Source organism: Bombus flavifrons, chromosome 11 (assembly GCF_040668555.2).
Source record: "Bombus flavifrons isolate JBK064 chromosome 11, iyBomFlav1_principal, whole genome shotgun sequence".
Taxonomy (NCBI): domain Eukaryota; kingdom Metazoa; phylum Arthropoda; class Insecta; order Hymenoptera; family Apidae; genus Bombus; species Bombus flavifrons.
In genome coordinates, this window is record NC_138452.1 from 11,480,413 (window position 1) to 11,506,371 (window position 25,959).

Consider the following 25,959-nt stretch of genomic DNA (forward strand, 5'->3'; position numbering starts at 1 on the left):
ACCGTACTCGTAAAATAATACTTCAGTGACGAAACTACTTGTAGATATAACATGTATTCTAAAACAGAATGATTTTTGACATAAATGACTGAGAATTCGGTGTAGGGATAAAGTAAATTGACTGTAACACGGTTAGAATTAACAATAGTTACAACATATATTTCATGCGGTCTTCACATATCGCGTGTAATCATTCTGAATATTCTTTTGTATAACTTCTGTGAATAAATAAAGGTAGATTCAGAGAAATAAAATAAAATCACTTCTATTCTAAACGCTACTTAGATTGCGGTTTTTATGCAAATTCATGTTCTTTAATTAAAGAATATGAGGAAGACGTCTCTTAAGTTTGAGATCCTGTTTCTTGCACATCTGCGTTAAAGAATCGAGGTTGACCGCTGTGATGAAGAAATTACGCTTTTTCATGTCAAAAGTAGAGAACATAAATTGTGGTAAATTATCGGAGAGCACATAAAGCATGTTGTTGGGCCGATCGATCGACAAATCGTTAGGAAAGATCATCGTTGTGTTGTCTTGAACTGCAAGAACTGCAAAAGTGAAAGACAATGGTGATTTATAAATATGTCGATACACTGTTGCTTTGTACAAAACGCCAGTCAGATTTCTTAGAATTTCGTTAGGTAAGAATTAATCGATGCAACACAAAATCCTGTTTGGGATGAAATACCACTCCCTGCGACAGGTTTCCTTAAAAGAAACTCGATAAGCACAATAGAAGAATCTCTAATGATGGTTATTTATCAATCATTATAACGTTACTTGAATCTTTGATAATATAGGTTTTCAATTGTTTTACAATAATGAATGTAGCTATATATATTTCTCAGAATCACAAATAAATCCTCAAGTAAATAATTATTTAGAAAAAAATACAAGAAGGAAATTATTATTTCAATTATTACTTACTGAAGGTATTTGGGTTTAATTCGACACTGGTATCCCAACAAGCGATGCCATTCTTGCTTACTTGAGTGAAATAATCGATACCAGTGTTCGTATCAATCACAGAAGTAGGTCCTTGAGTAAATGGACCTTTCGAACCCTCGACGTGAAAATCACCATAATTACTAGCTTTCCTTAACGTGCTATCCTGCAAGGTTTCGGTAGATACGGAAAATTCAGTGATACCAGCCATCGCGTGGAAATATAAAGTTTTATAGTTGTCGCTTTGTGGTGCAGACAAAGACATTCCAAATATGCCATCCTGCCATTGGAAGTTGAATCCACTGATATTAAAGTTTCCTGGAAACAAGAACTACCTATACAATCTTCCGTGAAATTTTAATAACAACCATATTAGCGTAAAACAATATGTTATATTCATATATATGATATGTTCATGTGAGAAAATAAAATATTTTAAAAGATATGTTAACATACAGAAGATATATTTTGACAGAAATATACAATATGGTATTTTCATATTTGTATATTTTCTTTCGTTTTAATGTTTTGCTACGTAAAATATCTCACCGTGAAGAGGATCGAAGTGGAAGAAATTGTGCGAGATTCGCCAGGAATCGTTCTTGGCCCAACTATAAACAACCAAACCATATCCGCTTAAATCGGAAATGTAGAAGTGTGCATTGTCACAATTATCTGGATCTGCATCGACTACCGAATCGGCAAAGAAAGAATTTGAAGTTTGGTCTGTACTTTTTAGAGGATATATTCTCAATATCTGTAATTATTAAATAACTGTTACTATTAGAGAATAATTTCATTTCTTTGTTTGAGTAATATAAAAGATGCCGTGTGTGTGTGTGTGTGTGTGTGTGTGTGTGTGTTGAAGCGAAGATCATAATAAAAGCAATCTAATGCAAACAATAAATATGTAAATTACAATTTGCAATTAATGTTTGCTAAAACGTAAGATATTAATTAATATAAATTTATTAAACTACCTTATCTGTTATCAAATCGATTACGAAAATTCTCACTGGTCGTACTTGTGTGCTATTGCCTAAAATGTCATCAGTACCTGTGTCGACACCCCATAATCGATCGCAAGCGTCGACTTTGACACGGAAGATGCTTACAATGCCATCAGGCGTATTAATGTAATTCGTTTTCCAATTAGGATAGGGAGTTAATTTTGGACATTCTATATTTTTATAAAAAAAAAGAAAACGAAATATTAATTACTACGTTAAAGTTAAGAGTTAAAAATTTCCAACTTAGATACCTGATGGATCGTTCTTTGAGATGTAATTTAAATTGGACGCGACGCCGTTCTTCCATCGAGGTACGGTGACAAATATCTTGTCTTTCCAATTTTCTATACCAAGTGGCATATTATTTTCGGGTATATATCCACCATTGTATATTAGAGAATCTCGAAAAGCGTCATTTGGAAAATTATATTCGACGTTGCTCCACGAATGAATTGTTTTATATTCGACGCCATTAGTCAATGCAAGAGACGCAAACAACAAAACGCCCCACATATCTGCAAAACGAAAAATAGAAGACATAGATTCTGTAACGTAACGTAGAACATTTCTTTCCATTTTCGATTAATTATTATCCCTGTGAAATATATATGCACGCATATACACGTATGAATACACGAATGAACTATGCCTTTCACATTCTTATATTATATATATTACGAAAAATTAAATATTTTTAATAACGTCTCTCTTTACAAACAAATTTTGATACAAAATCCTGTTATGTTGTATACGTATATGTGCTAAATTGAAGTATGTCACTCTTGGTTTCTACAACCACGAAAGCTTAAAATATCTTACGAAAGATTTAATCAGTTGCCTGGAGGAGATAAAAATACATCTCGAAAGTAGAAACAGCATCACAAAATGTAAATTGAAATATAAGTCGAATCGAAAAGAGATCCTTCCACTTGTTATTAAATAGATACTAATTTTTATTTTTTCTCTTTCAAACGTTTTTACTTCAAATATTATCATATTGGTTACGTATTTATCCGATGTAATTTGTGAGCAATATTTTATACAAATTATAATTATGTATAATTATAACACTACAACTCGAGTTTTCAATGCAAGTTCTATACAATAATGACGATACAATAGGCAAGAAAATGCAGTTAAATAGCCTGCAATTATTCTATCACGTCTTTTCTATAGACTGCAGACGTAATAGATACCAGGCAAAGATCCTAAATTGTCTTTTCCACTACGTGCAAGTACTTCTAAGCACAAAACGTGAGCTAGAAAATTACATTAAAATTAGTTAAATTAAGGAATATATCAAGAAGAAGTACAGCCTAAAATATTTTTTAAATTATTTTTTGTTTTAAAATTATACGAACTATAGCCAGAAAAGCTTAAAAAAATGACATTATCTGTTAAATGGCGTAGCTGATTAAGTATGACAAAAGCGATCCTAAATTAAACTAAACTTGCGATACGTCGATCGAGAGAACTTCCTAGTAAAACCATTTCGACAATGTTTTATTCCCCTATTATTAAGATAGTTATTAACCAAAATATAATTTACATATTACGTTTAATGTCGTGTTTATTAACTCGTGACTTTTTTAGATTTTTTAGAATATCACAATTAAAAAAATTAAAAATCACTATCTTTTAGCTTTCTGCTTATGTAAGAATGATCCGTGCATTTATATCATTGATACAATGCACAAACCATTAATATTAATAGCAAAAGGTATAAATGCTACATAAAGTATATAAACAAACTCAATTGGCTGCTTGGGAATAAAATTTTTGTTGCTCGGATATCACTGCGATAATTTATTTATTACAGCACACTAGATATATGACACACATTATAAGGTCTATTGAAATACTTAACGAAATCTTCGATGTTGAGCAAATAAATCCTGTGATCAACGTTGACAACGAAGATTAGTGGAAGATAAAACATTCTAAATTCACTCGTTTGATAAACATAAAATTATTTAGAATTGCAAAATAAGTCACTCTTAGATGCACGAGAGGGTAAAAAATTGGGTATTTAAGTTTTTTAATTATGACACACCACTCGAAAATATCTGAGAAAATTGTGAATTAATAAATATGACAGGCAGCTTTTACTGCAAAAATATAAATGTTGTCACTTGGTATTTTATAATAATAATAAGAATAGGAGGCTGAAACTTTGTCGACGCGGTTTCCTTAACGAACTCTTTCGATTGACGTATCACGCAAATTTAATTTCGTTTAAAGGCACTTTCGTCACGTTTATTCGACTATGATTTCACTATCGAATTAAATTAAAGTAATCGAAATTAAATGTAAAGAAATATAATAATGGAAAATAAGTCCCCGTAATTATTCTAGTAAATTGAAATTACGTTTCCTTACTTCTGTTTCTATTTGTTTGAATCGAACGTCCAATGGCAAGGTTGAACTGGTATGATCGAAGAAAAACGTAGAACTGAGGCTGCCTAAACCTGAATGTTGTAATGAGGACGCGAATGGTCCGTTATTTGTATTCGAAGAACAACCCGACCTTCAGCTGAAGCGGATCAAGACGGAATGACGTTATGGTCCATTGTGCTATGATATTTTATATAGCTAGAAGTCTTCCTAAATGATTACGATCAAAATGTACATTAATGTTTCAGTAATCAGAAGATTAAAGTTTTTAAGGGAACTAGTTCATATTTTGTGTATTATTTATAAATAAAATTCAATTATTATAAATAAAAACTATTTTAACGGAAATAAAAATCATAATATAATGGCAATATTTTATAATTATAGAGCGTTATTATATAAAGTGGCGTTTGTATCGTCGGTGTTATTTCCGTTGATTATTGTTCGTTGCTTTTGTTATGCTTCCGTGAAAAATCGCAGCAGTCGAAGCAACAGCACAAAACTCTTTAAGCTTCAAACAGCTTCATCCGGTAAACGGAAATCCATTCAATAGCGCACATAGTGCGTAACATTTTTTGTATGTACCTACCGTAAATAAATGCGGATTTTGATAGAGGTACTCGTAGCCATGATGAAAACAATCTGAATTAAATAGCCTAAGATGATCATATTTAAATAACAATAACGATATATTAACACAATTATTAATAATTAAACACAATTGATTTAGAGCAAGAAAATAATTATTTTGTGACATAAAAAGTAACATCGATGTCAACATTTTCTATAAATATCTATACAACCAATGAGTCATAAAAGATATTTCTATGGGAGATTAAAGTAGATAAATCAAGTAACAAAATTGAATAGGTACTTTATTTGGTCCGGTTATTAAAACGAGTAGAACAGGTATTGCATGCTTGGATTTATCGTCAGTCTCAACCGCAAAACGAACAAAAACAAAAACATTCTTACCGTCAACAGAATACAGAAAAAAACGATGTTATCCTTAGGTTTGTAAACATATTTACAGACGTTGAAGATTCTGTACCAAGTTTTTGAAATACATGCATCAGTTATTTCAATTAATCACTAATGTCACTGCATTTTCATAATATCAATAATGTTAAATTACATACTACAATTTATAACATTCGCGTCATTTATCTCTAAATTTTCGCCAATATTCAAAAATTTAGATTACGAATCGAAAGAGGCGGGAAGAAATCTGATAAATATGAATTTTTGTACATTTTTACGCCTATAATTGTTTCTTTTTCTTTTTCTTTTTTTTTGGAAAAATATGAAAATGTAAGATAAATGTATCAAAATATTTTTAATACATCGTATCAATAAAAAATTGTCAGTTATGTAAACGCGTTGATTGTCTTATGATATAACGATGATAAACATAGAATAATACGACTTGCGTAGCTAATCGTTTGTAGGAAAGAAGAAAGAATGGCCAGTTCCAGGAATGTAATCGTCTGTATTTTATTCAATGCAAATAAAATTGTAAAATTATGAAATTACTTAAAATAACTAATACCAATATCTACCAAATGGTGCACATTCATATATCGAAAAAATTGTTTCATTTTCACTAACATTGAATTAATTAATGTTATTGTACCATTATGCAGATTTACATTTTATACATAGAAGAAGAACACTGCAAAGGACGGAGAGAAATAACATTTCACTTTTATAAAATATATGATCTATTTAGACATTTGCATACAAATGATATAAGGCACTCTACTCGCAGTTGTTACATTCGCCAGTAAGTAACGTTCTTCGATTCTATAAAATTTTCGATATCAAAAACATCTTTAAGACGTCTTAGAATAATTGTACTACTCTTTTATTAAGAAGTTTTGTTTCCACACGAACAAATGTATATACTGATTTAGTTTATTAGCTATTAATAATAAGTAAAAAATTTGTCGGAAAATGAAATCGATGTGCTTCAATACGTGTGAAGAGAAACACCGATATCGTTAAAATTGTGGATATAATAATACAATAAATAAAAAAGCGGAATGCTCTCAGTGTCATTTATATATACAGCTAATTTCTTTATAAAACGTCACGTTTCCGATTTTGTTACTTCTCCACGCAATTTTTTCCTAATTTTTTTTTAATAATCTCTAAGTAATAACAGTTAATCTCAGTCTTCGTTCAAAGTGCCGCTTCTGCTTCGATATCTTTTGGATTCTTCTTTATTTTATGGGGTTTCCTATAACAAATACCGAAAAGAGTATTTTAAAATGTAATAAAAAGCATAAAAGGAAAATGTACAAAAGTGCGCGATTTAGCTGTTGAGAATTAAGTATCCTAAAAGTATCAAAAATTACACTAACTTCCCAAAATTTTCGCCGTCTTCGAGCGTCTCTGGCAGTGTACATCCAACTGTTTCTGGCAATAAAAAGCAAAGCGCGGCACCGATGAGTGGAAGGATCCCGAAACAAGCTGGTGGAAGCCAAGTTTGAATGTGATCCTTTAAGAAATTAATAAAAACTCATTAATAGTGAATATACGAAAAACATAAGGTTTGAGTAAATAAAAAATTTGTTCTTTATCGATAGCCTGTAAAAATGAAATATACTCGGCCTCCGAAGATCTGATAGATCTGATAGATGAAGATAAAGAAACTGGTTCTAAAAGAGAACTTTTTTTCTACTAATCACATTATGAATGATTAAATATGAATACTTTGCTATTTACTATTTATACTATGAGTACCATATCACGTTATCTCATTTGAGCACATCTACCGCCGTCAGTATCCCTTTTCGCGAGCACAATAAACACGTTAACAGGCGAATCTCACATTCTTATCCTCGAACTTACCAAAGATACTATGAAGGGTGCTGAAATAGAGCCTATCCTGGCGCACATACTGCTGGTACCCACACCGATGTTCCTAATGACCGTAGGGAATAATTCACCGGAAAATAGATAAGCAGTGGTGAAAGAGACAGACATGCCAACGATGGCCGAACAGACTAGAATTAATCGAAGCCACGCGATATCTGCAACAAGTAAAACGTGCATCGATAAAATAGAAAAAATACAACTGCGTTATTCATTTGGTTCGTTAAAAATCAAAATAACAGAGGAAATATACGATAAGACCATTTTTATTGATTTTCCGATTTTGGAATTTTGTTTTACTGGTTAAAATAGGAATAAGTACTATGTTTCAGTATTTATATTTATGTAGCTGTGACATGAAACCAACTTATTAAAGGTTCAAAAATGCAAGTTTTTGGAGAATTAGTAAAGGACTTACGACGTTTTGTAAGATATTAAGGATATTTTTTTTTTGTATTAGGAATCCTTCGTTACCTATCGCTACTATTTTTCCTCCGCATGATAAAAGTTCACGTTCAAACAGTTAGATTCGGGTGGTAGGAATTCAGTTAATTGGGAATTACAGTACATTCATCTGCACCTATTTTACTGGAACTTCTTTCTATTGGAAATTTTACTTAGTGCCCCGTTAAATGAACTCCTGCCTCTTAAGTCCACTTAACGGAATGTGAACTTTTAGCACGTGAACGAAAAACGAAATCCCTATAAAGAATAAAAGTTCGACTTATCGTATCTTTGCTCTGTGATCTTTGTTTCATAATACTCATTTAGAAAAACGTTCAATTGAAACGAATATATGCACCATCTGAGACAATGATGAGCAAAAGAGCCGCAACGCCAGCGATCGAGTTACTACAAATTAAGGTGATCCTTCTACCAAGTTTGTTCATTGCCCACCAAGCAACGAAATTCCCAGGTATCTGTATAGCGCCAGAAACAGTGAAATTTATGAATATATTTCCACCGACTTGTCCTATATATTGAGACATTCCAAACAACCCCATCCCGCAAACGATCCAATTGAAGAAAATCGACAGCGATTTTATCCTCATGTTGGGCGTGCGAAACAGGTCCAAGAACGATGCTTTATAATCCAAATGTGATCGTTTGGAATTCTGTAAAAACATCGAATATTAATGGAAATAATGGATGATATAAATATAAGTTTCATGGGAATTTTGTGTGAACAAAAGCGACAACGAACGAGTAAGAATAAAATTTACGGTGCCATTACAATCAAACAGAAATTTAGAAATTTTACCTGCTGCAAACAGTGTTTTCTGACCATGTCTGGAATATCCTTGTTTTTAATTTGGTTAATATTGGCACCCTTCTGTAAAATCCTACAAGCTGCTCGTTGCTTTCCAAAGGCAAGCAACCATCTAGGAGATTCAGGTACGACCCACCAATAACTTAAGAGAATGATAGAGGGTAATGTGATGGCGATTTGAAGATGTTGCCAGTGACGAAATAAAAATGCAAGTCCGGCTAGTGACATGTGACCCAAACTAAATGGAATTTGATACAGTACTGTGATGGCTGCGCGCCATTGTGTTCCAACAATCTCCATACCTGTTAAATATTTATAATTACCACTAAATTGTCTATAAATTAAAAATCGTTACAGTATACAAATTTTAGTGCTATATTGGAATGAAATCTTCAATGAAGAAGTATCCAAATTGCAACGAAGAACTTAAATAACAATGTATGTGATTATATATTTATTAATATTAAATCATTACTTACAAATGACGTAACTGGTAACCATGGTACCTCCAGTAGCTAAAGCACTAAGCAATTTCATTAATAACAGTGCTGGAAACCATGGCACGACAGCACATCCGATACCGGAAACTAATTGAAGAACTACTGCTATCATCAGCGGCATTTTTCTACCGTACCTGAATTTGAATGAAAAATTTAGAGAGTAATAAATTTCGATCTTTCAAATTTGAAAACATACAAAGTTTGATTCGTGAAAAAAGAATCGATAATATATGTACCTATCTGCTATATTGCCAAATATGATATTGCCCAAAAGTACGCCAAACATCAAAATAGATTGCTGGATATTAGCGTAATGCGTTCGACTGCATACTAAATTCCACTGAAATAACGTAATCATAAAGAAATATTCGTTTAGAATAATTTTTACAAATGAACAGACATTCCAATTAAAGGATAATAAAAGAAACTATCGTAATTTTATAAAATGTACGGTTATACGTATTATATCAAGAAAATAAAAAATCATTATAATTCTTTCCATATCCATGCAACTATTCTTGTAACAAACAACCTAATAGAGATTATGACAAAATTAAATACGAATAACTTCGAAAATGAATCATTTCAAATTATATTATTGATAATACGTAGTACGTATTAACAAACGCTTTTCAAGAAAATTTATTCTTTTTCTATATTATCCTACACATAACTATAATTATTATTCTAAAGAATTATTTCGATTAAAAAGAATCCAGTACACATTAAGCAAAATCTCTCGCTTTCTTGTTTTACGTATTTATTTATGTTATGTTAAATATAATTTTAGGAATCATAACATACTGAACAACGCTAAACTACCAACATTAAAAACATACCAATCGAGTGTATCCACTTACCCAACACGACTTAACTTCGTCAAACGCATCTATATAAATCGTTTCTTTTCTTTTTGTCTCGTTAAAAATCCATCGTATATTTCGATTAATTATTCCATTTGAGATACATAAACGGCGCGTAACATTCGTGTTTATTTAAACAAAGTAATAAGCAAGAAAGAATCATTAAAAACCTAACTCCATCACTGTAATTTAAGGCAACGATTACCTCCGTTTCCCATTCGATTCTCTGAAGGAAAAAATGTTAATTAGGTGAACAAGCTTTCAACAATTACCTGCGATATTATTGTCTCAGTGAACGTGCTCCTGTCGTACTCCCATTCTGTGCACTCTGCCAACGTACCATTGACATTGACTACGCATTGGTTAGACGTTTCCGTGTGTGCTGGCGAGGTACAGTTGAAATTTTGATGTGGCGCCATGAAGACGATCGCGAGCTGATGCCAAGCGATCGGGAACTTGACCAGAGAAATTGCCAGACAAACGTATATTTGCCATCTGCCAAGATTTCCGATAGCTTCTTGCACGGCATCGACCTCATCACCATTGTCGACAATCTCTTCTTTACCATTCGAAACTTGCTTGCCATTCACTTCCGCTACACAATAAAATGGACATATTTTAGATACTAGGAATAGGAATATTTTTATACTTTTTATAATTTGCGTGAAATATATATTATTTACTTTTCAATTATATTATTATGCTTTATGCGAATATATGTCTATAAATTTGTATAATTAGTCTATAACATTTACAGAAATTTCATTGCATCGTGCCAAAATAAGAATCATGGTAACTAATAAATTAAGATCTCTTCAGTTACAGGTCATCAGTGATGTCATAATTTCATAAAACAGATTTAAACAAGATAATGTAAACAGCTTAGCAACGTTGACTTCAAGCAAAGATAAAAGATGTCTTATGTAAGAATTATTACTTGAAATTTCACATATAATTCAAGATATACGTAAAGAATGAACCAAAAATATCTACGTCGAGATGTTATTGGAATCGCTAATTTCAACATTACTGGAATTATCGAAACTACTTATGTAGAAATCACTGGTTAGTGATATTTACAGATTTATTTATTGTGATGTAAACAGGAAACGATGGTTATTTAACGCAATAATGCGATATAACTAAGAGAACTAAATTGATAATTCGCAATTCACAATTTACAGCTTATAACTTACAACTGACGACGATTCGACAACTCATGAGTAACGATTAACCCGCAACTATTCGCAACTCCCTCGCAACTCTCTCACAACTAACAGCTACCTTTCATACCACAGTTTTGATATCCCTAGCACGCACATGTGTTCCATAGATGCGGATTATCCACGGTCAAGTACACCTTATTTAATTACCCAATGGCGTAAAGGGCCACAGGTATATCCCCCATTGAGATTTCCCATTTTTTCCGGCCCGTTAGCACTTTTATTTTTATCTGTAATTTATCGGGATTTCCCCCAGGGGTTCTCCCCGATGCTACACTAATTTAAACAAATCCTCCATTAATTAATTGAAATGTAATATCTTACGTAATTTACGACAACCCTATTTTAATGCAGATCAATAAAGCACATCAATTTTATCTGTATGTTAATGTATTCGTGCGTTGCATTAGCAAATCGCTTCAACCAACGATGAACACAATTAAAGACAATGGGAATCGTACGACTAGACGCTTATCAAAGAGGCTAAACATAAATAGAGATTACTTAATGGAAAATACTTATCTCTGGCGAAGGCTAACTCAATCTAGTAATTAAAAGAGTCGAAGATTGCGATTAATTGTTGTTTTAATGATTTTGACCTGTTGTGTAGTCCTTAGAGCGGCCAGTTCATGTTGCTCAATTACTATTTAATCAGCTCCTGATATGATTCCCTTTGTCTATAAGCTACCAGAAATTTGTCATCTTCTTATAAGAAAAACACAATTGCAACACAATTTTCAACACACTAGAGTCACCCTTTCTTTTAAAATTCCCCTAATCTCTTCTATTCTTTCAATTTTAAATTTTATCTTATGATTTATATATACCAACAATTTTCTAAAAATTAGTTAACAGCGCGTAATACGAACATTTTATTGGTATCCTTAATTTACATCCTAAATGAAGGATCGTTTTAAAAAATCCACAGTCGACAGGCAAGAGATTCTTATTACTGTCTCCTGTATCATTGATTTATTGCTTCGTGTAGACAAAATCAACATCCAAAAAAGCGTAACGATACACGAAACAATTAAAAAGTGTATTAATAATAGTTTATCTTTCTCAGTCCTCCCCACCCGGTCATGAGAAGGGACTCGGTTGATGATTGTTTAAAAAAAGAAGCATTACATACGCAGATAATAATAATTACATACTCGCACGTGCAACCAAAAAGCAATCGTCGTTGTTTGCTTTCTAGAAAATCCCAAACTTTTATAATTTAGCGATATACATGATCTTGAACATGACAAATATCGCTTGCACAGCTTCTACTAAATGTTTCTTCGCCAACGTAAATTATTCGTTTCCTTACAATTTCTAATATATATATATACATATCATCTATTTTCTTGCAGCGATATTGTAAGTTGGTATTATGAAACGTGTAAACGATTGCATTTAAGTTAATAACAAGACGCTTAATCGCATAGGTTGTTAAAGGCAAGCACATAGTAAACGATTTTAATCAAATCCTCCATGTGATTTACGATCAAGATGGCTTGATGAATTACATAAACACGATGTTTAACATATTCGTAGGCGCCTCTCGATTGTCTTCAAAGACACAATATTAATCGAACTGCGCACATCTTAATAAAAAAAGAACGTGTAAAGATTAGCTACAAAACCACGACGTACGTACTGTTACTTACATTAATATTCGGACACAACACTAGCTCTATATCGTTAAAAAATATAAAAAAGAGGTCCACGTTGAATTTAAGAAACGACGAGGATAATCACTTTCTTTTTAAAATCTACTCTACGATTAAATGTCATTGTTAGAAAGAAATTGTTCGTGCATCTTCACGCTACGATAAATTTTGTCACATTTTTATAGAATAAACGACACAGTGTTTAATTCATCCCCTCGACAAATACAAAGCAACAAATACAGGGAATGTATAGTATCCGCGTACTAACGCGTGTAACGGTACATTTTTATCGTCTTTGATAAATTCATCTTACTGAATAGATTCATACTAGGATTTCCTGCAGATCGATATAAAAACGTACGGTAGTAACCGCCAATGAGATAAACGTCGCGTCAAGGGAAAAAAGCGACAGCACGTGTAATTAAACTGTTTACTGTAGATCGATCGTTCGTATTCGTCACTTCTTGACGACAAACACCGTCGCGTTGTCGATGCGACGTCGACTACGTCTACTTACTTACGCGATGATTTTGCGCAACAAGTGGGTGTGCGCCGGAGAGAGAAATCCGATTGGTCGGTACACACTTATCGTGACTCTGACACGCTCGTTTACACATATTTTGCATGTCAAAGCGGTTTCGCGTGAAAATGAGATACGATCACGTTTAGGCATTGTCCACGTTAGTTAACAAAATTAAAATGACCCCGCGACCGAGTACAACGGTGTATATGATAATTACCGGTTCATACAGGAATATATAATCCGACGTGACGGTGAAATCATAAAGTCGAGATATGTCAGACCTCGAAACGCTCGATGCTTGTATCTATCAGTGTCTAGTGTTATTAGACATAATGAACGTTGTAAAGTCGCGATTACACGTGTGTGCGATTGCGCAAATCGAAGTTTGAATGACAAGGAAGAAAGCAAATATTTTAGTTTACAGTTCCAGATATCGATAAATTCTAGCGATACTTTGTAGAAAGTAGTATTCTCGTGTAGTATTTACATTTATGGAAGAACGATAGATTTCGTAAATTAAAAAACATAGTTAATATAACGTAAGTTTCAGTTACAATAAAAATGACGTATGAGGTATCTTCTAAGTTAATAATCAGTATCCTCCGATAACATAATCATTTATATGTAATTAAGGCTGCTTTCTGCATTATCTATGTTTTAATTACATTGTGGTAACGAACGTTGATTTTTCTTCAAATTTATCATTTATTATCTTAGTGTATACATATATAAAAACTTCGAATCTGTACGGATTTTATATTTTTTAATTAGTTCTGCCCTTTTACGTCCGAAGCTCAACTTTATTTTAAATTTGTCCGTACCTGCGGCATCACGTTCCGAATTCATTATGAAATTATAAATTAGATTTATACATTTATTATCTAGTTTGTAAGAATAAAGGAATCGAAGTACGAAGCAAGAGATAAGAAATAACAGAGGAATTATTATATTTAGACTTATCATTTTATAATACGCTCGTATTTAAGAAAACGTACGCTTTTTTAATACGAGTTTGTATTATTTACACGTTTACTTCTTTACTTGTTATATAAACGCATCCTCTTTCAATTTATTTAAATCAATTGCACATCTTAATTCGTTTCACTTCAACTCGTATTATCAATTCACGTTACTTCGGTTTCACACGAACTTGATATTTCGTAAAACAAAGAATATTTCCCGTCTGATATCACTACGCCTAACAACATGAACTTGCAATTAATATTTATTCATCTGCTCTGCGCAATGAACCGGTTGAACTTTCCTTCCACGAACTTTGACCGGATAAAATTGAGCAAAGTTCCCCGACCAATGATTCATACAATTCGATGATTAAAGTGTACCATCTAAGACTCTACTTTTTGATACATATTGTAGTAGAATAGATATTATAAATGCGAACATAATTTCAATTATTAGGAAAGTGAAATATTTTTTAATCGATCGTTTACAGTCACATCGACCATTACGATAGAAAGTAAATATTTTAGTTTCAATACCATGTCTTCTTTCATCATCGAGGGAATAATTAGTATTACAAATAAAACAAATTAAAAGTACTGCACACCTGTATGATCTCTCAAGACCAGATATCGATGTCGTTACAAGTTTAATTGCGATAGCAATACGGTTTCAGTCATCGTATTATTGCATAATACTGCCGACACTTGTTCAGTTTGGCAACGTGACAAGAAGAAATACGATCCATTCTAAATGTTAAGTTAAAACAAAAAAAAACAAAACGATATCAAAAACTTTGTAGCTATTCCTATGATAAGCTCATTCACAAGACATTTTATTTCATTATTATGCGTTCAATGTGCGAGATTTATATAAACGAACTATGTGAAGAAAGAAGAAGATATAATCGAGCAGATTCATGTATTTCACACTTTTGATTCATTTTCTATATTTTTTCTGATACGCGTTACAAATTTTTCGTGCAATTGCACGTAAGATTGCGTAAAATAAAAGAAAAATGCATGATGAAGAAATAAAGTTTATCGTAGAATTGCGATCGATAAATTCGAGGATTTAGCTAACTGCACCACGATAGTTCCAGACGTTCTTACATTATCTTATCCGCGTTCTTACCAGCTTCATATAATCGTACATATTTATGCACATACGGTCGAATAGCACGAAGGTAGTAGGCATTTGACAACCATAAAACATGCTTCGTAAATAATACGTAATTAATAGATACATACAAATAAATTTCTTGACGTATTGATTGATTTGTGAAGAAGACTGATAATATTGACAACAGGTGTTAAATAACATGAGTGTGGAAAACTATGTTACAACTTTGTGACTTCGCTATGTGCACGTATGAATGTCGTTACTATAGACAAAAATATATGATATAATATAGATGTATAAATATTAAGCATGACGAAAATACTGTGTTAAAGAAATATTGTACTGTATGACATGTTTCGTAGCCTTTCCTTGGGACATTTGTTACAGGAAACCTGTACAATTTTCTCGTTGATACTTTACTGCTAACGTTCCAACGTTTTTTTAAAGAAAGACTAAAGAAAAATTATTAATCAAAATCGAGTCGCTCGTGACTTCTATGAATCAGTCGTTTTGCTGAGCGGAAAAAAACACTAGAGATTTTTAAAAGAAGGAAAGAAATCAATAATTGGAAAGATAAATTAAAAAGATAATTAAAAAGATAGCCCAACTACCGGCTTTTTAAACTCCTTTTTATATCTTTTATCGACTGCGAAAATACGAAGAGAAGAAGATTTTCAAATTAATTCTGACATGGACTGTAACTACAACATGTGCATCGTAACGACAGGTGCATACAAAAATTACAATCAATCCATCAAGTAACAAAAAAGAAAAAAAACGTAATTCTGAGAAAATTGCTTTTAATCATCCTTCTATGCAAAATTTTCTCAAATAGTCATAACTTTGTTAATTTTTCAACTCACATACACACACCTTTACGTATACTTTTGAAAGGATATAATCAATGCAAAAGTTAGTAAATGACATAAAATGCTTCGAATTACATAGAAATAATGGTACCTTTTTTCCAAATATCTACAATGAGTTTACACTAGACTACGGTAGAACGCACTTTTAGCATAGAAAAGATATAAAAATTCTATATCTCAAAGACAAATAAATTACACGCATCGAATCAGAAATCTAATCTTTTTCAAGAACCCTGACATAGAAAATAAGTACACACGTGTCCAATGAGTTTACGGTACATAATACTTTCTCAGAAATATTCTCTGCAAAAAGATATTTATTTCTGGATACGAAATTATCATTTTTCTCCGCTGAACGATTCGATACGCGATATGAACGTATCTAATAACAGCTGGACAGCATGAACATTTTTTAATCCGCGTTTCCTGACGGTCGCCGTAAAATAATATTTTCCAGTAGGATACTGCTCGGTCGAAATGACTTCTCGGTAAAACGGGAGCAAGATTCCTCGATAATGTGTTCACGCCGTTTTAACCTTTATTACGTTTAAGTATAGCAAGTGACGAGAAAACCAGTTTCGAACAGAAAAACCGATCAACAAGTCCATGTGAACCGTAAAATGTACGGTAACCTCGAGACAGTGGAAATCAGCCTTCGTTTCCAGAGCACACAACATTATCTACCTTCTTGGGCGACTGGAAAGGTCGGAGCTCGGAGCATATTGCTAACGTCTTTCTAGATCAAAGACTTCCTTCAAGTTTTATCATCGATTCGTTTCGACATACAGCGAACAAATTCTTATGCGAGAAGTGCAGCACGCTCGGTTCGATAATGAAGTCATTGTCTCTCGCTACCGATAAATTTCGTACCCGAGGACGTGCAGTCCCTGGGACTGACCTGATAGAATTGCAAAAGCAACCTACTTTGAAACAATAAATTATTTAGAAGAGAGAGATTCGAGAGGAAGAAGTAGGACAATTAATTGATGTTATAAAATAAGCTTTAGTCGAGTTCGATCGAAAGAAAAACGTCAGAAAATTGTGTTTTTACTACGAATGAACGATAGAAATGAAACTTCTGGCATAAATCAAAAATTGTTTATTCGCGAAAGAATTAATAAACGACGTCAGATCAATTTCTGCTATTAAATATTTGTTAAATATCAGATTTTAACACCTGCAAGGTCGAATACATCAAATGTACGTTTTACGAAGAAATTATCCCTATCAAGATCTAAAGAGCTTATTGTTAATTAGATAATTACGTTGATTAATTAGGATTTCGCAGATTTGTACTACAGGTATTTAAAATAGATATCACGTTGTAGCGTGCGATTTGTTTGTTCTACAGTTATCTATGTTTACTCGAGATATGATATTCGTATAATCCAAAAAAGGTTGTAAGTATTTAATTCTTCCACCACTAATGAATAATTTTCCATACGATATAATACTCTATGATATGAGATTGAATTAATATTAAATATAGAACAAATTGACATACCATAACTGTTGGTTTGCGTATTCTTCATATCACTGCCTGGTTTTGCAGCTATTTTCTTTCTTTGCAATTCGTTCACGTTTTATTTTCGTTAATGTGTGCTATCTGTAACATACGAACGATGGATATTTGAAAATGTGCGTCCAAGTATATGCAATGATTGTTCTTTAATGTCGCAACAAAATTTCTACATTCGTTTCAAAATTTGCAATAATTTTCGAAATCTTTGTCTTTATCTTAAAGAAATCGATTAAATTGTAGCATAAAGTTCATAAAGATCATTCGAATCATCGTCTGTTAGCATAAATGGCAATCGATATATATCGATCAATTTTGCACAAACAGAATGATTATCATCTCCAAATTACTCTGAATCTAGAAGAAATTGAATAACAGATCGATGTTATCTCGCAATAATATGTACATATACTCTCGAAGCGTTTCATCACTCGCAACATTGAAGAAAATAAAGAGAATATTAATCCTGGTGCAAATCCCCTTTAAACAATTTCCATTTGATAAATCCGTCTTATTCCAAAAGGTCGAAGAACGTATAACGAAGATACGAATTTGTATAAAAACCCGCAGTCTACTGTTCATTCGATGACCAATTTTGGAACTCGATATCGCATCTGCATTGAATTGTAGTAACAAGGAATATCAACCTCGGTAAACTAGGACTATCTAATCTAAGCCTAAACGTTACACAATGCACGCGTCCCGGCCTCGTTAAAACGCCCATGGATCGCGAGCGCGTAATCGAACGTTATCCGATTACCAAAGATGCAGAAACGTTAATTGTACGCGCGTCCACGTAACGCGAATATCGCGTTCGCAATTTCATCGGTGGCGCCAAGAATCGCGGTCGAGACAATGCGAGTCGCCAGTCAGAAGGACAGAATGTTATTGACCTGCGGTGAAGTCGTGACAGGGGGAAAGGAAAAGCAAAAGGAAAAACGATCAAAGCGGCCGAGCAAAGAAAATCGCGAATACCTGCGGCTCGCACTATCCTACCAGAACACACATTCGCTTATTACCATCCTTGATTCCTGTTATACACTGTACACAGGATACTAATTACGATTAAAACCACTTGCAATCTTTCGCTCGCGTCGGCACGCAAATCCACCCTACAATTTACCACCTTTCTTCTTTATTTATTTATCTCGCTCTTTGTAAAATTTTTCTCCAACTCGCAGAAGGAATTGTCAAAGATTAATGAACTGGTAAGATGGAATTCGTATTTATGGTTATGCTCAGATTCGCGCAACTATCGGCATATTTTCGTACGAGCCACGGATTTACCAAGGTGAATACTATTAAGTTACGAGAAAATAATTTGCAATTGCCTTTTGTAAAATTTATTTAATAAAATGCCTCTTTTGTATGTAAGTAGGCTTATGGATATAAACGTACGCTTTTCTATCAGTGCTAGATCCAGAAGTGGAAAACTTTATCCCAATCTCTCAATAAACTCTTCGATCGACTATGATCAACATCGTTAATAGAAATGACCCGATTTATTTGATTAGTATTTGCGTCACTAAAATATTTACAACTTAGGAATTTGCCTTGAACCACTGTTTGTTAGACAAATCTCATTAGTGAACCCTCCGCTGTATTAAACACACATTGATTTATCCATTGTAAAAAGCGCGGAATTTCTGAGATTCATCGAATTACAAAATATTTCGATATGCTAATGCATAAGGAATGCGTCAATAATGATGCAATGGTAAATAACATAGTACAAAGTATACGAACGAGATTAAACACTGTTTTCCTAACGATTCTCATTCTTCTTCCGAACTATGAGAAAACATATTCCATTATTATTATATTACGTAACTATAATTAATTAATATATTTCGCATTAATCTCGTACGTTCCCATAATTTAATTTCTAATTGTTTCATCCGAAATTACAAATATTTCAGGTTGTATATTATTCGTTATCGTAAATACAGCTGATCTTCTTAGATAAGACAGAAAACAATACAATAGGATTATGTCATGTCATGTTTATCTTAATTAATCACGCGTAAAAAACGGCACCATAAATAATTTTCTGTATATACGATATCGTGACAGACGATTAATTCCCTATCGTATCTCTAATTATATTAGTTATCGTTAAACTGTAGACAGAACATAAAAATTTTAATCAGCTTTTTAGGTGAAGCAGTCTGTCTACTTAAGATAGTACAATCATCTCTTACGATTAAGTGGATTGGAAAAAACACAAACAACTTGTCAGGTCTTTAACGTAATAATATAGTTTGAACAATAATTACTCATGAGTATATCACTTTCTATATGTACTATCATATATACTATATATATGTAACAATCGTCAACTCGTCTTCTTTTATTCGTTGCTCTTGTCAAGTACAATGTTGGTTTATAAAATTACAATCTCTTTGTCTATCGATCAGGCATAACTTTTTTATTTCTTCCACGTTAGTGATTCTGAGTAACACTAAGGGGCTTGGTATTACTGCGACACACTTCTCTAGTATTTGTACAAGGAAAATTCACATGGATTTCCCAACTATTACAATATGTACAGCCATATCAATATGCGCATATATCAAGCAACAGTTTGAATTATTTTATCTTACCGTGAGCTAACGTGCAACGAGTTTAATTAAGAAAACTGAACGATTATAGTTATAATTAGAAACATACTTCTTACAAAATTCTATTTCATATACAATAAAAACAATTCTTCCACAAAAACATAAACGTCTATTCAAATAATCATCGATCAATTATTGATTTATTATTTATCATTGTGCAACGGATCGTTATCGATTTAACGATTAGACCGGAAAGATTTTAACGAAAATTCAATGTTAACAAAATATTTCGATTACTACCAATGATAAGAAATTTCTTCCCTTCTTCTGTGTTTCAAAATCTTACGATTGAGACCGGGAAGCAGAAAACGATAACACGTATCAGAACCTCGTATCGCGTAAATGGGGAAGTGCTAATAGTCCCTGAAAAGAGTAGCATGCAACTTAATAAATCTATCGTCTAAAGAACGTCTTCTTGTTAGATAAAACAAATACTTGAAAACAATAACAAAGATTTTACTCGATAAATGCCAAATACTCGATGTGCCGACAGCACCGGATATGACTTACGCGTAAATATATACTCGTGTGAATATTTATCGAGGAAAAGGAAACGTTAAAATCAAAATTGTCGACCTTTAGATGGCTGCTTTGTTTACGTAAAATTATTGCTAGTCCTTTTATATGTATAATTATTTCTACTATATAGGACGGTACTTTATTTCGACGATATATTATTTTAAACATTTTGTTCTGTCAAAGTAAAATCGATTCGAATTTGTGCGTCGCCGATAACAAAACTACTTAAACTTATCTAAAATTCAGGAAATTACTTCCAAACATTATTTAGAACCAGATAATAGTCGCGAGCTATACAACATAAGTTGCGCCGTGCAAATATGCACTGATCCGTAAAATGTTAACTAGTTTCGTGGGAGAGAAATAAAAGCTTCTAGTTTCAAGTTTCTAGTTGTCGATGAATAATACACACGCTTCTCTTGCAATACTTAACACAGCTATTAGAACACCAAGTGACATTTTAATTTCTATCGAAGGTATAATATCTATTAGGAAATCTCACTTGATGTTCAATAGAAACGTCATTTGTTGCTGCTATTAACACATTACATTCGAAATATTTGTAAATCAAGCATTTGGGTGCTATTTAAAGAATTTTAATTCTCTGTCACGCTCGAATCAACATATTTTACAATAAAAATGTCAAATGAACGACTCATTCGAATAAGATGATTTCTTTCTTGAAATATTACGTATTGCTTCGGTGTAATGACAAATATTCTAGTAAGATAAACGTATAACTTAATTACTTTCTTACTTTTTCAACGCAAAACTTTCAGTGTAACCAGTCTATACATATTCGTCACTATTTTCGTCCAAACTGTTACACAAAGCACCTTATACTCGTCTTGTACCACATGTGCAACGCAATGAATATCAAGTCGAGAATGAGAGACATTGATAGAAGCAAAAGTACCGACGATGCCACGACGTGTTAAATGCGTGCCTCAATTGATTGCACTGCGAACAGACAAACTTTCGTCGATGCACCATCCATTACCATTGCGATATATAAAGCAGTCTTCTCAATAAACTTAATATACCTCCAAAAGAAATTGTAATAATAATCATTCGTATAATCCTTATAGAACGGTCACTGTTTGTATTCCATTTCCACGAACAAGAATAGAATCAAACAGGAAAACATTTATAAAAATCAATGGCAATCCGTACAACGTATCTGTCTAACGTAACAATCGATTAATTTAAGAAACTCTAAAAAGTCTTAGATCATCGACAACAAAATTCAATCGTTAACAAATTAATCAGTGCGTTAAAAACCTATTTAAAATACCACGTACCATAGTTCAGCTATACTAAATAAAACTATTTATCGTATTTATCGTTCGACTTTTCCATTTTATCATCTCCTCCATCTCTCGTTGTAAAACTAAGCTAAGAACAAGAACAAAAATCGTGAAGGCGTTCGAAAAGATTATTTTCAAGAAAAAGTCGATAAATTAGAGATTTTTTTAAAGAGAAGGAAAAGAAAATCGGGGACGATCTCGGTCGATCTCGACTTTCGTGAAAGTCCACGCGGCATTGAACTTCGTCCACGATTACATTTGGCTACAGTCTCTGCAGTCCGATCAACTGCGCATATTTTTTGGCCCGTTGTTCTGTTAAGGCACCAGAATGCCTCCGGCCTGTATTAAAAAAATGACCTAAACAGCCTGCTCCTGAATTGCCCGGAGCTGTAACTGTTGAACACTGCAGGCGAAATTTTCTTACGAAACTCGCACGCATCTTAATGCATCTATGCGATCAAATCAATGCAATATCCGCGTTTTCACAAAATTTCTTAATGAACGCGTAATACTTGACGGGTAAAAATCTGATTAAAATTGATTGTATTTATATATAACGTTTTACAATGTACCTATCATCGATACACGCGATAACGTGTATCAGATGTAATTTCAACTTTGTATCGAGACTGAAAATTCTTCACTTCCAGCGTTTCCCGCGTTTAACGATAATTTATCTCGAAGCAGGTATCGTGAGAAAAGCGTGATACAGGTTGCGTCGAGTGGAAAATTGGCAGACTGTCTTTCATTCGAGTGTAATGTGTAAAAAAATCAAGGTTTCCGGACGCGTAGGAAAACGCGTAGGCGTCAAGACGCCTTTCCAACCGACTCGTGTGTGGAATGATTCATGTTGATAGTTTTCCGACAATTTTCGCAAAAGACCGTTGTAAGGATAGTTAAAAGCTAAACAATGGCTGAAAGTATTATTAATGCAATGTGAACGTGTTGGTGAACCGACCACAAGTAACAAGCAGAACAAACGTTAAAATATAATTATTGATAATACAATATTACAATAATTTCTACGTGCGTTAAATTAAAACGATAAAAGGATAGACATTCGATTTTTTTATATGTTATAATAACTTAACATATAGGTAATTTTACATTACGCTTATTAGCAAAGTTCAAACGATAACAAAGACAAATGAATAGTAACGTTAACTTTCATTATTCTCGAGTTTAAAAACAATATGAATACCTTTGTGCGTCACGTGCAAATAATTTTACGTTATACGTTACGCTATTAGCGAAGTACAAATAACAAGAGAATTAGATATTCGAATGTTTTAATAAATATTCCGCTAAGTTTCATTTTTATTGATTGAAAAAGTAGAAGTACAAGTGTGTTGGAAACTTTTAATGCCGAATTAATTCTAACTTCGAGTTTAAAAGAATTTCCTTTTTTCTACTGCCTGTAGATAGTTCTAGACTACGCTTATCCAAGTTCAAGCAACAAAAAGATATTAGAATTTTTTAACGAGATAATTTTAACTACCGTCTAACTAAAAGAAATACGAATTTTTCTATTTATCGCTTACTTAGACAATTTTACGTTACACTTATCCATAAAATTTCAGTATCTACATATATATATATATGCCTATATCAGATAGAAGTTAAATATTATAAAAATACACATTGATTTTTGTCTTTCTTGATTGATTTACAGGAATTCGGTGGATCGTTGAAGTTCCGGTAAGATGATTCAAAATTTCCCCATTCGGACTCGAGCTTACATCCAGCGTGGATTCATTCCATCACATAAAAATAAATTTCGATACAGGAAATAGAAGGCGAGTATAATTTGGATTAACAGAGAGTTTCTCGAGAAACTCTCGCGGTATCGGCATTATCAAAGCATATTTTTAGCAAGTATCGATATCTGCGTGTGATTTGATCTTTCCGTGTTACTTATGTACTCATACACGAGTCTGCTTTTTCCGGAAAAAAACCACCTGCAGAAATTTCTAAAATAAATTTCTATCTTACATAAAAAGTTATAAAATGTAAGTGCCGTTATTTTCTTTCTTCGGGAATATCGTAATATCAGTTTTGATATTAAGAACAGAATGGAGTTTCAGTTTTTTGCTACGCATATTTAATGAATTTCTAGCAAGTTAAATACAAGTCCTATTAAGTTACAATGTACTAGACCTAGCAATGATACTTATAATGCACTAATGTTGCATTAGAATTACGCGGTTTTGATAGAATGGCTTCAATATTAGAAACGTGCTTAAGATATTGCTTAAGTCTCGTAATCTCACACATACACGTGCGATGATGGATTTTAAAAGATAGAAAACATGGTTAACCAATCCCGTTATCTTTTTAATCGACGTTATTTGACAAAGCATTAAAGGAATTACCATGGAATAATCTCAAACCACCCACTGCTATAAATTTTATAACTTTTAATTTTTCTTCCGGTTTCATTTGCGTCGATGAAAAAGAAGATTCTTTTATCCAAGAAATTTTTAACGATAATTAACTCGAAGTTCATTTCTTAAACCACTTGAATGAATCCTATAAGCTTCTTAACGTAAATTCCTCGCAATTTCTGTCATGTTTGCTCGTCAAGTTATTACACGTGCTCCGTTAAATTAACCAAAAGGCAAATATTTTTAAATACTTTTTCAAAACGATAAAGATACGATGTCAAAGATAATAGATGAACGTTCAGAATGTTTATGAAGTTTCGTGTTTTCTTTTAGTTGACTAAACTATCTACTGATCTAAACTTTAGTTTAACTTTATTAAGAAATGAAAAGGACAAAGCAAAAGCTCGATAAAACTACAAAGACAAAATAAGAATCCGGTGAATCCTTAATCGATTTTAAAAATAGGTTGAGCAAGTATTTACAAACGTTTCTCTCACCTCTTTCCCACGCCGCACAGAACAGATGTTTCTCGAGATACTCTCTCGATCGCGCGATTTTGAGTTTCGCTCCGCTTTGCTGTCAGCCCTCGCGCATCAAGCACATCGGTATGTATCTCAAGACGAGCACACAAGACTGATTCTCCTCCACAAACCTTTATCGATTACCGATTTTCAGTAACCCAAGATATCTCTAATAGACTTCAGACCTGACCAACGCGTCAAATTCTCAGAACCAATCAAATTTTTAATTACGCAAACTCGACGGAAATCTCACGAAAATCACGTAAAACGTCAATGATAGAAATTAATTTCTCAAAGTCCTGGAAAAAGAAGCGCGGATACGTATAATATCGAATGTTATTTTCAATGTCGATGAATCGAATGAACGGAATACAATTAGACGAAACAAAAGAAGAACAAAGGAGGAGAGTAAGAAAAATAGAACTACGAAGATCGAAGCAAGGTGAAAGCGTGGTAATTACAGTTGATCGTAAAAATAAAATTCTAATAAAATGATTTTCACAACATGTATCGTCTAAGATTTACGTAGCACTGCGTTGGCCATGCGTCGTGCGCGAGTGACGGCGATCAACTAAAATGCGAGGGCACCGTTTGCCTGCGCGTCTTGCTCGTGCGAAACTGAATCGTTTGGCCGCGCGTCTCCGCTTCGATGCTTAACTTTACACGCGCCGCCTCATTGTTGGCGATCGCCTGGCGTTTTCCGGGCGGTCCTGGCGAACATAAGCAACGAGACGAAACGAAACGAGACAAGACGTTCAGGTAGCGGCGATCATTCTGCGCTGAACTGTTACGTATTTTTCATCCCACAACTGCACTGACAGAAATGTATTGCATATATACTATATGTACATATACTATGGCTCAAGAATATCCTGCC

The 25,959-nt window shown here is 33.1% G+C and overlaps 2 protein-coding genes across 4 annotated transcripts; both read right to left on the reverse strand.

Moving 5' to 3' along the window:
• Positions 1–132: 132 nt before the first annotated feature.
• Positions 133–4,520, reverse strand: Y-f (yellow-f). 2 transcript variants are annotated; one of them, XM_069123969.1, is made up of 6 exons: positions 4,335–4,520; positions 2,207–2,470; positions 1,926–2,125; positions 1,495–1,702; positions 928–1,263; positions 133–548 (listed from the first exon to the last, which is right to left on the reverse strand). In XM_069123969.1, exons 2-6 carry the CDS (start codon positions 2,466–2,468, stop codon positions 319–321), a joined length of 1,236 nt encoding a protein of 411 aa, XP_068980070.1. In that variant the 5' UTR covers positions 2,469–2,470; positions 4,335–4,520; the 3' UTR covers positions 133–318. The 2 variants fall into 2 exon arrangements, with proteins under 2 accessions (XP_068980070.1, XP_068980069.1); XM_069123968.1 differs by having other exon boundaries at positions 2,207–2,500.
• Positions 4,521–5,818: 1,298 nt separating this feature from the next.
• LOC138185197 (organic cation transporter protein) lies at positions 5,819–25,716 on the reverse strand. Of its 2 annotated transcripts, XM_069123962.1 has the most exons (11): positions 25,544–25,716; positions 25,059–25,381; positions 17,716–17,817; positions 10,132–10,454; positions 9,233–9,336; positions 8,976–9,130; positions 8,488–8,798; positions 8,029–8,341; positions 7,203–7,384; positions 6,713–6,849; positions 5,819–6,588 (listed from the first exon to the last, which is right to left on the reverse strand). In XM_069123962.1, exons 3-11 carry the CDS (start codon positions 17,741–17,743, stop codon positions 6,531–6,533), a joined length of 1,611 nt encoding a protein of 536 aa, XP_068980063.1. In that variant the 5' UTR covers positions 17,744–17,817; positions 25,059–25,381; positions 25,544–25,716; the 3' UTR covers positions 5,819–6,530. The 2 variants fall into 2 exon arrangements, with proteins under 2 accessions (XP_068980063.1, XP_068980064.1); XM_069123963.1 differs by lacking the exon at positions 17,716–17,817 and having other exon boundaries at positions 25,059–25,715.
• Between the last annotated feature and the right edge of the window lie 243 nt (positions 25,717–25,959).

Coding starts and splice junctions, on each gene's coding strand:
- Y-f (XM_069123968.1), bottom strand. CDS start 2,495: ATGTCTTCTATTTTTCGTTTTGCAGATATGTGGGGCGTTTTGTTGTTT. Junction 2,126..2,206: donor CTCAAAGAACGATCCATCAG/GTATCTAAGTTG, acceptor ATAAAAATATAG/AATGTCCAAAATTAACTCCC. Junction 1,703..1,925: donor TCGATTTGATAACAGATAAG/GTAGTTTAATAA, acceptor TAATAATTACAG/ATATTGAGAATATATCCTCT.
- LOC138185197 (XM_069123962.1), bottom strand. CDS start 17,743: ATGAAGAATACGCAAACCAACAGTTATG. Junction 8,342..8,487: donor GAAAACACTGTTTGCAGCAG/GTAAAATTTCTA, acceptor ATGTTTTTACAG/AATTCCAAACGATCACATTT. Junction 6,850..7,202: donor CACCCTTCATAGTATCTTTG/GTAAGTTCGAGG, acceptor AATTTCTTAAAG/GATCACATTCAAACTTGGCT.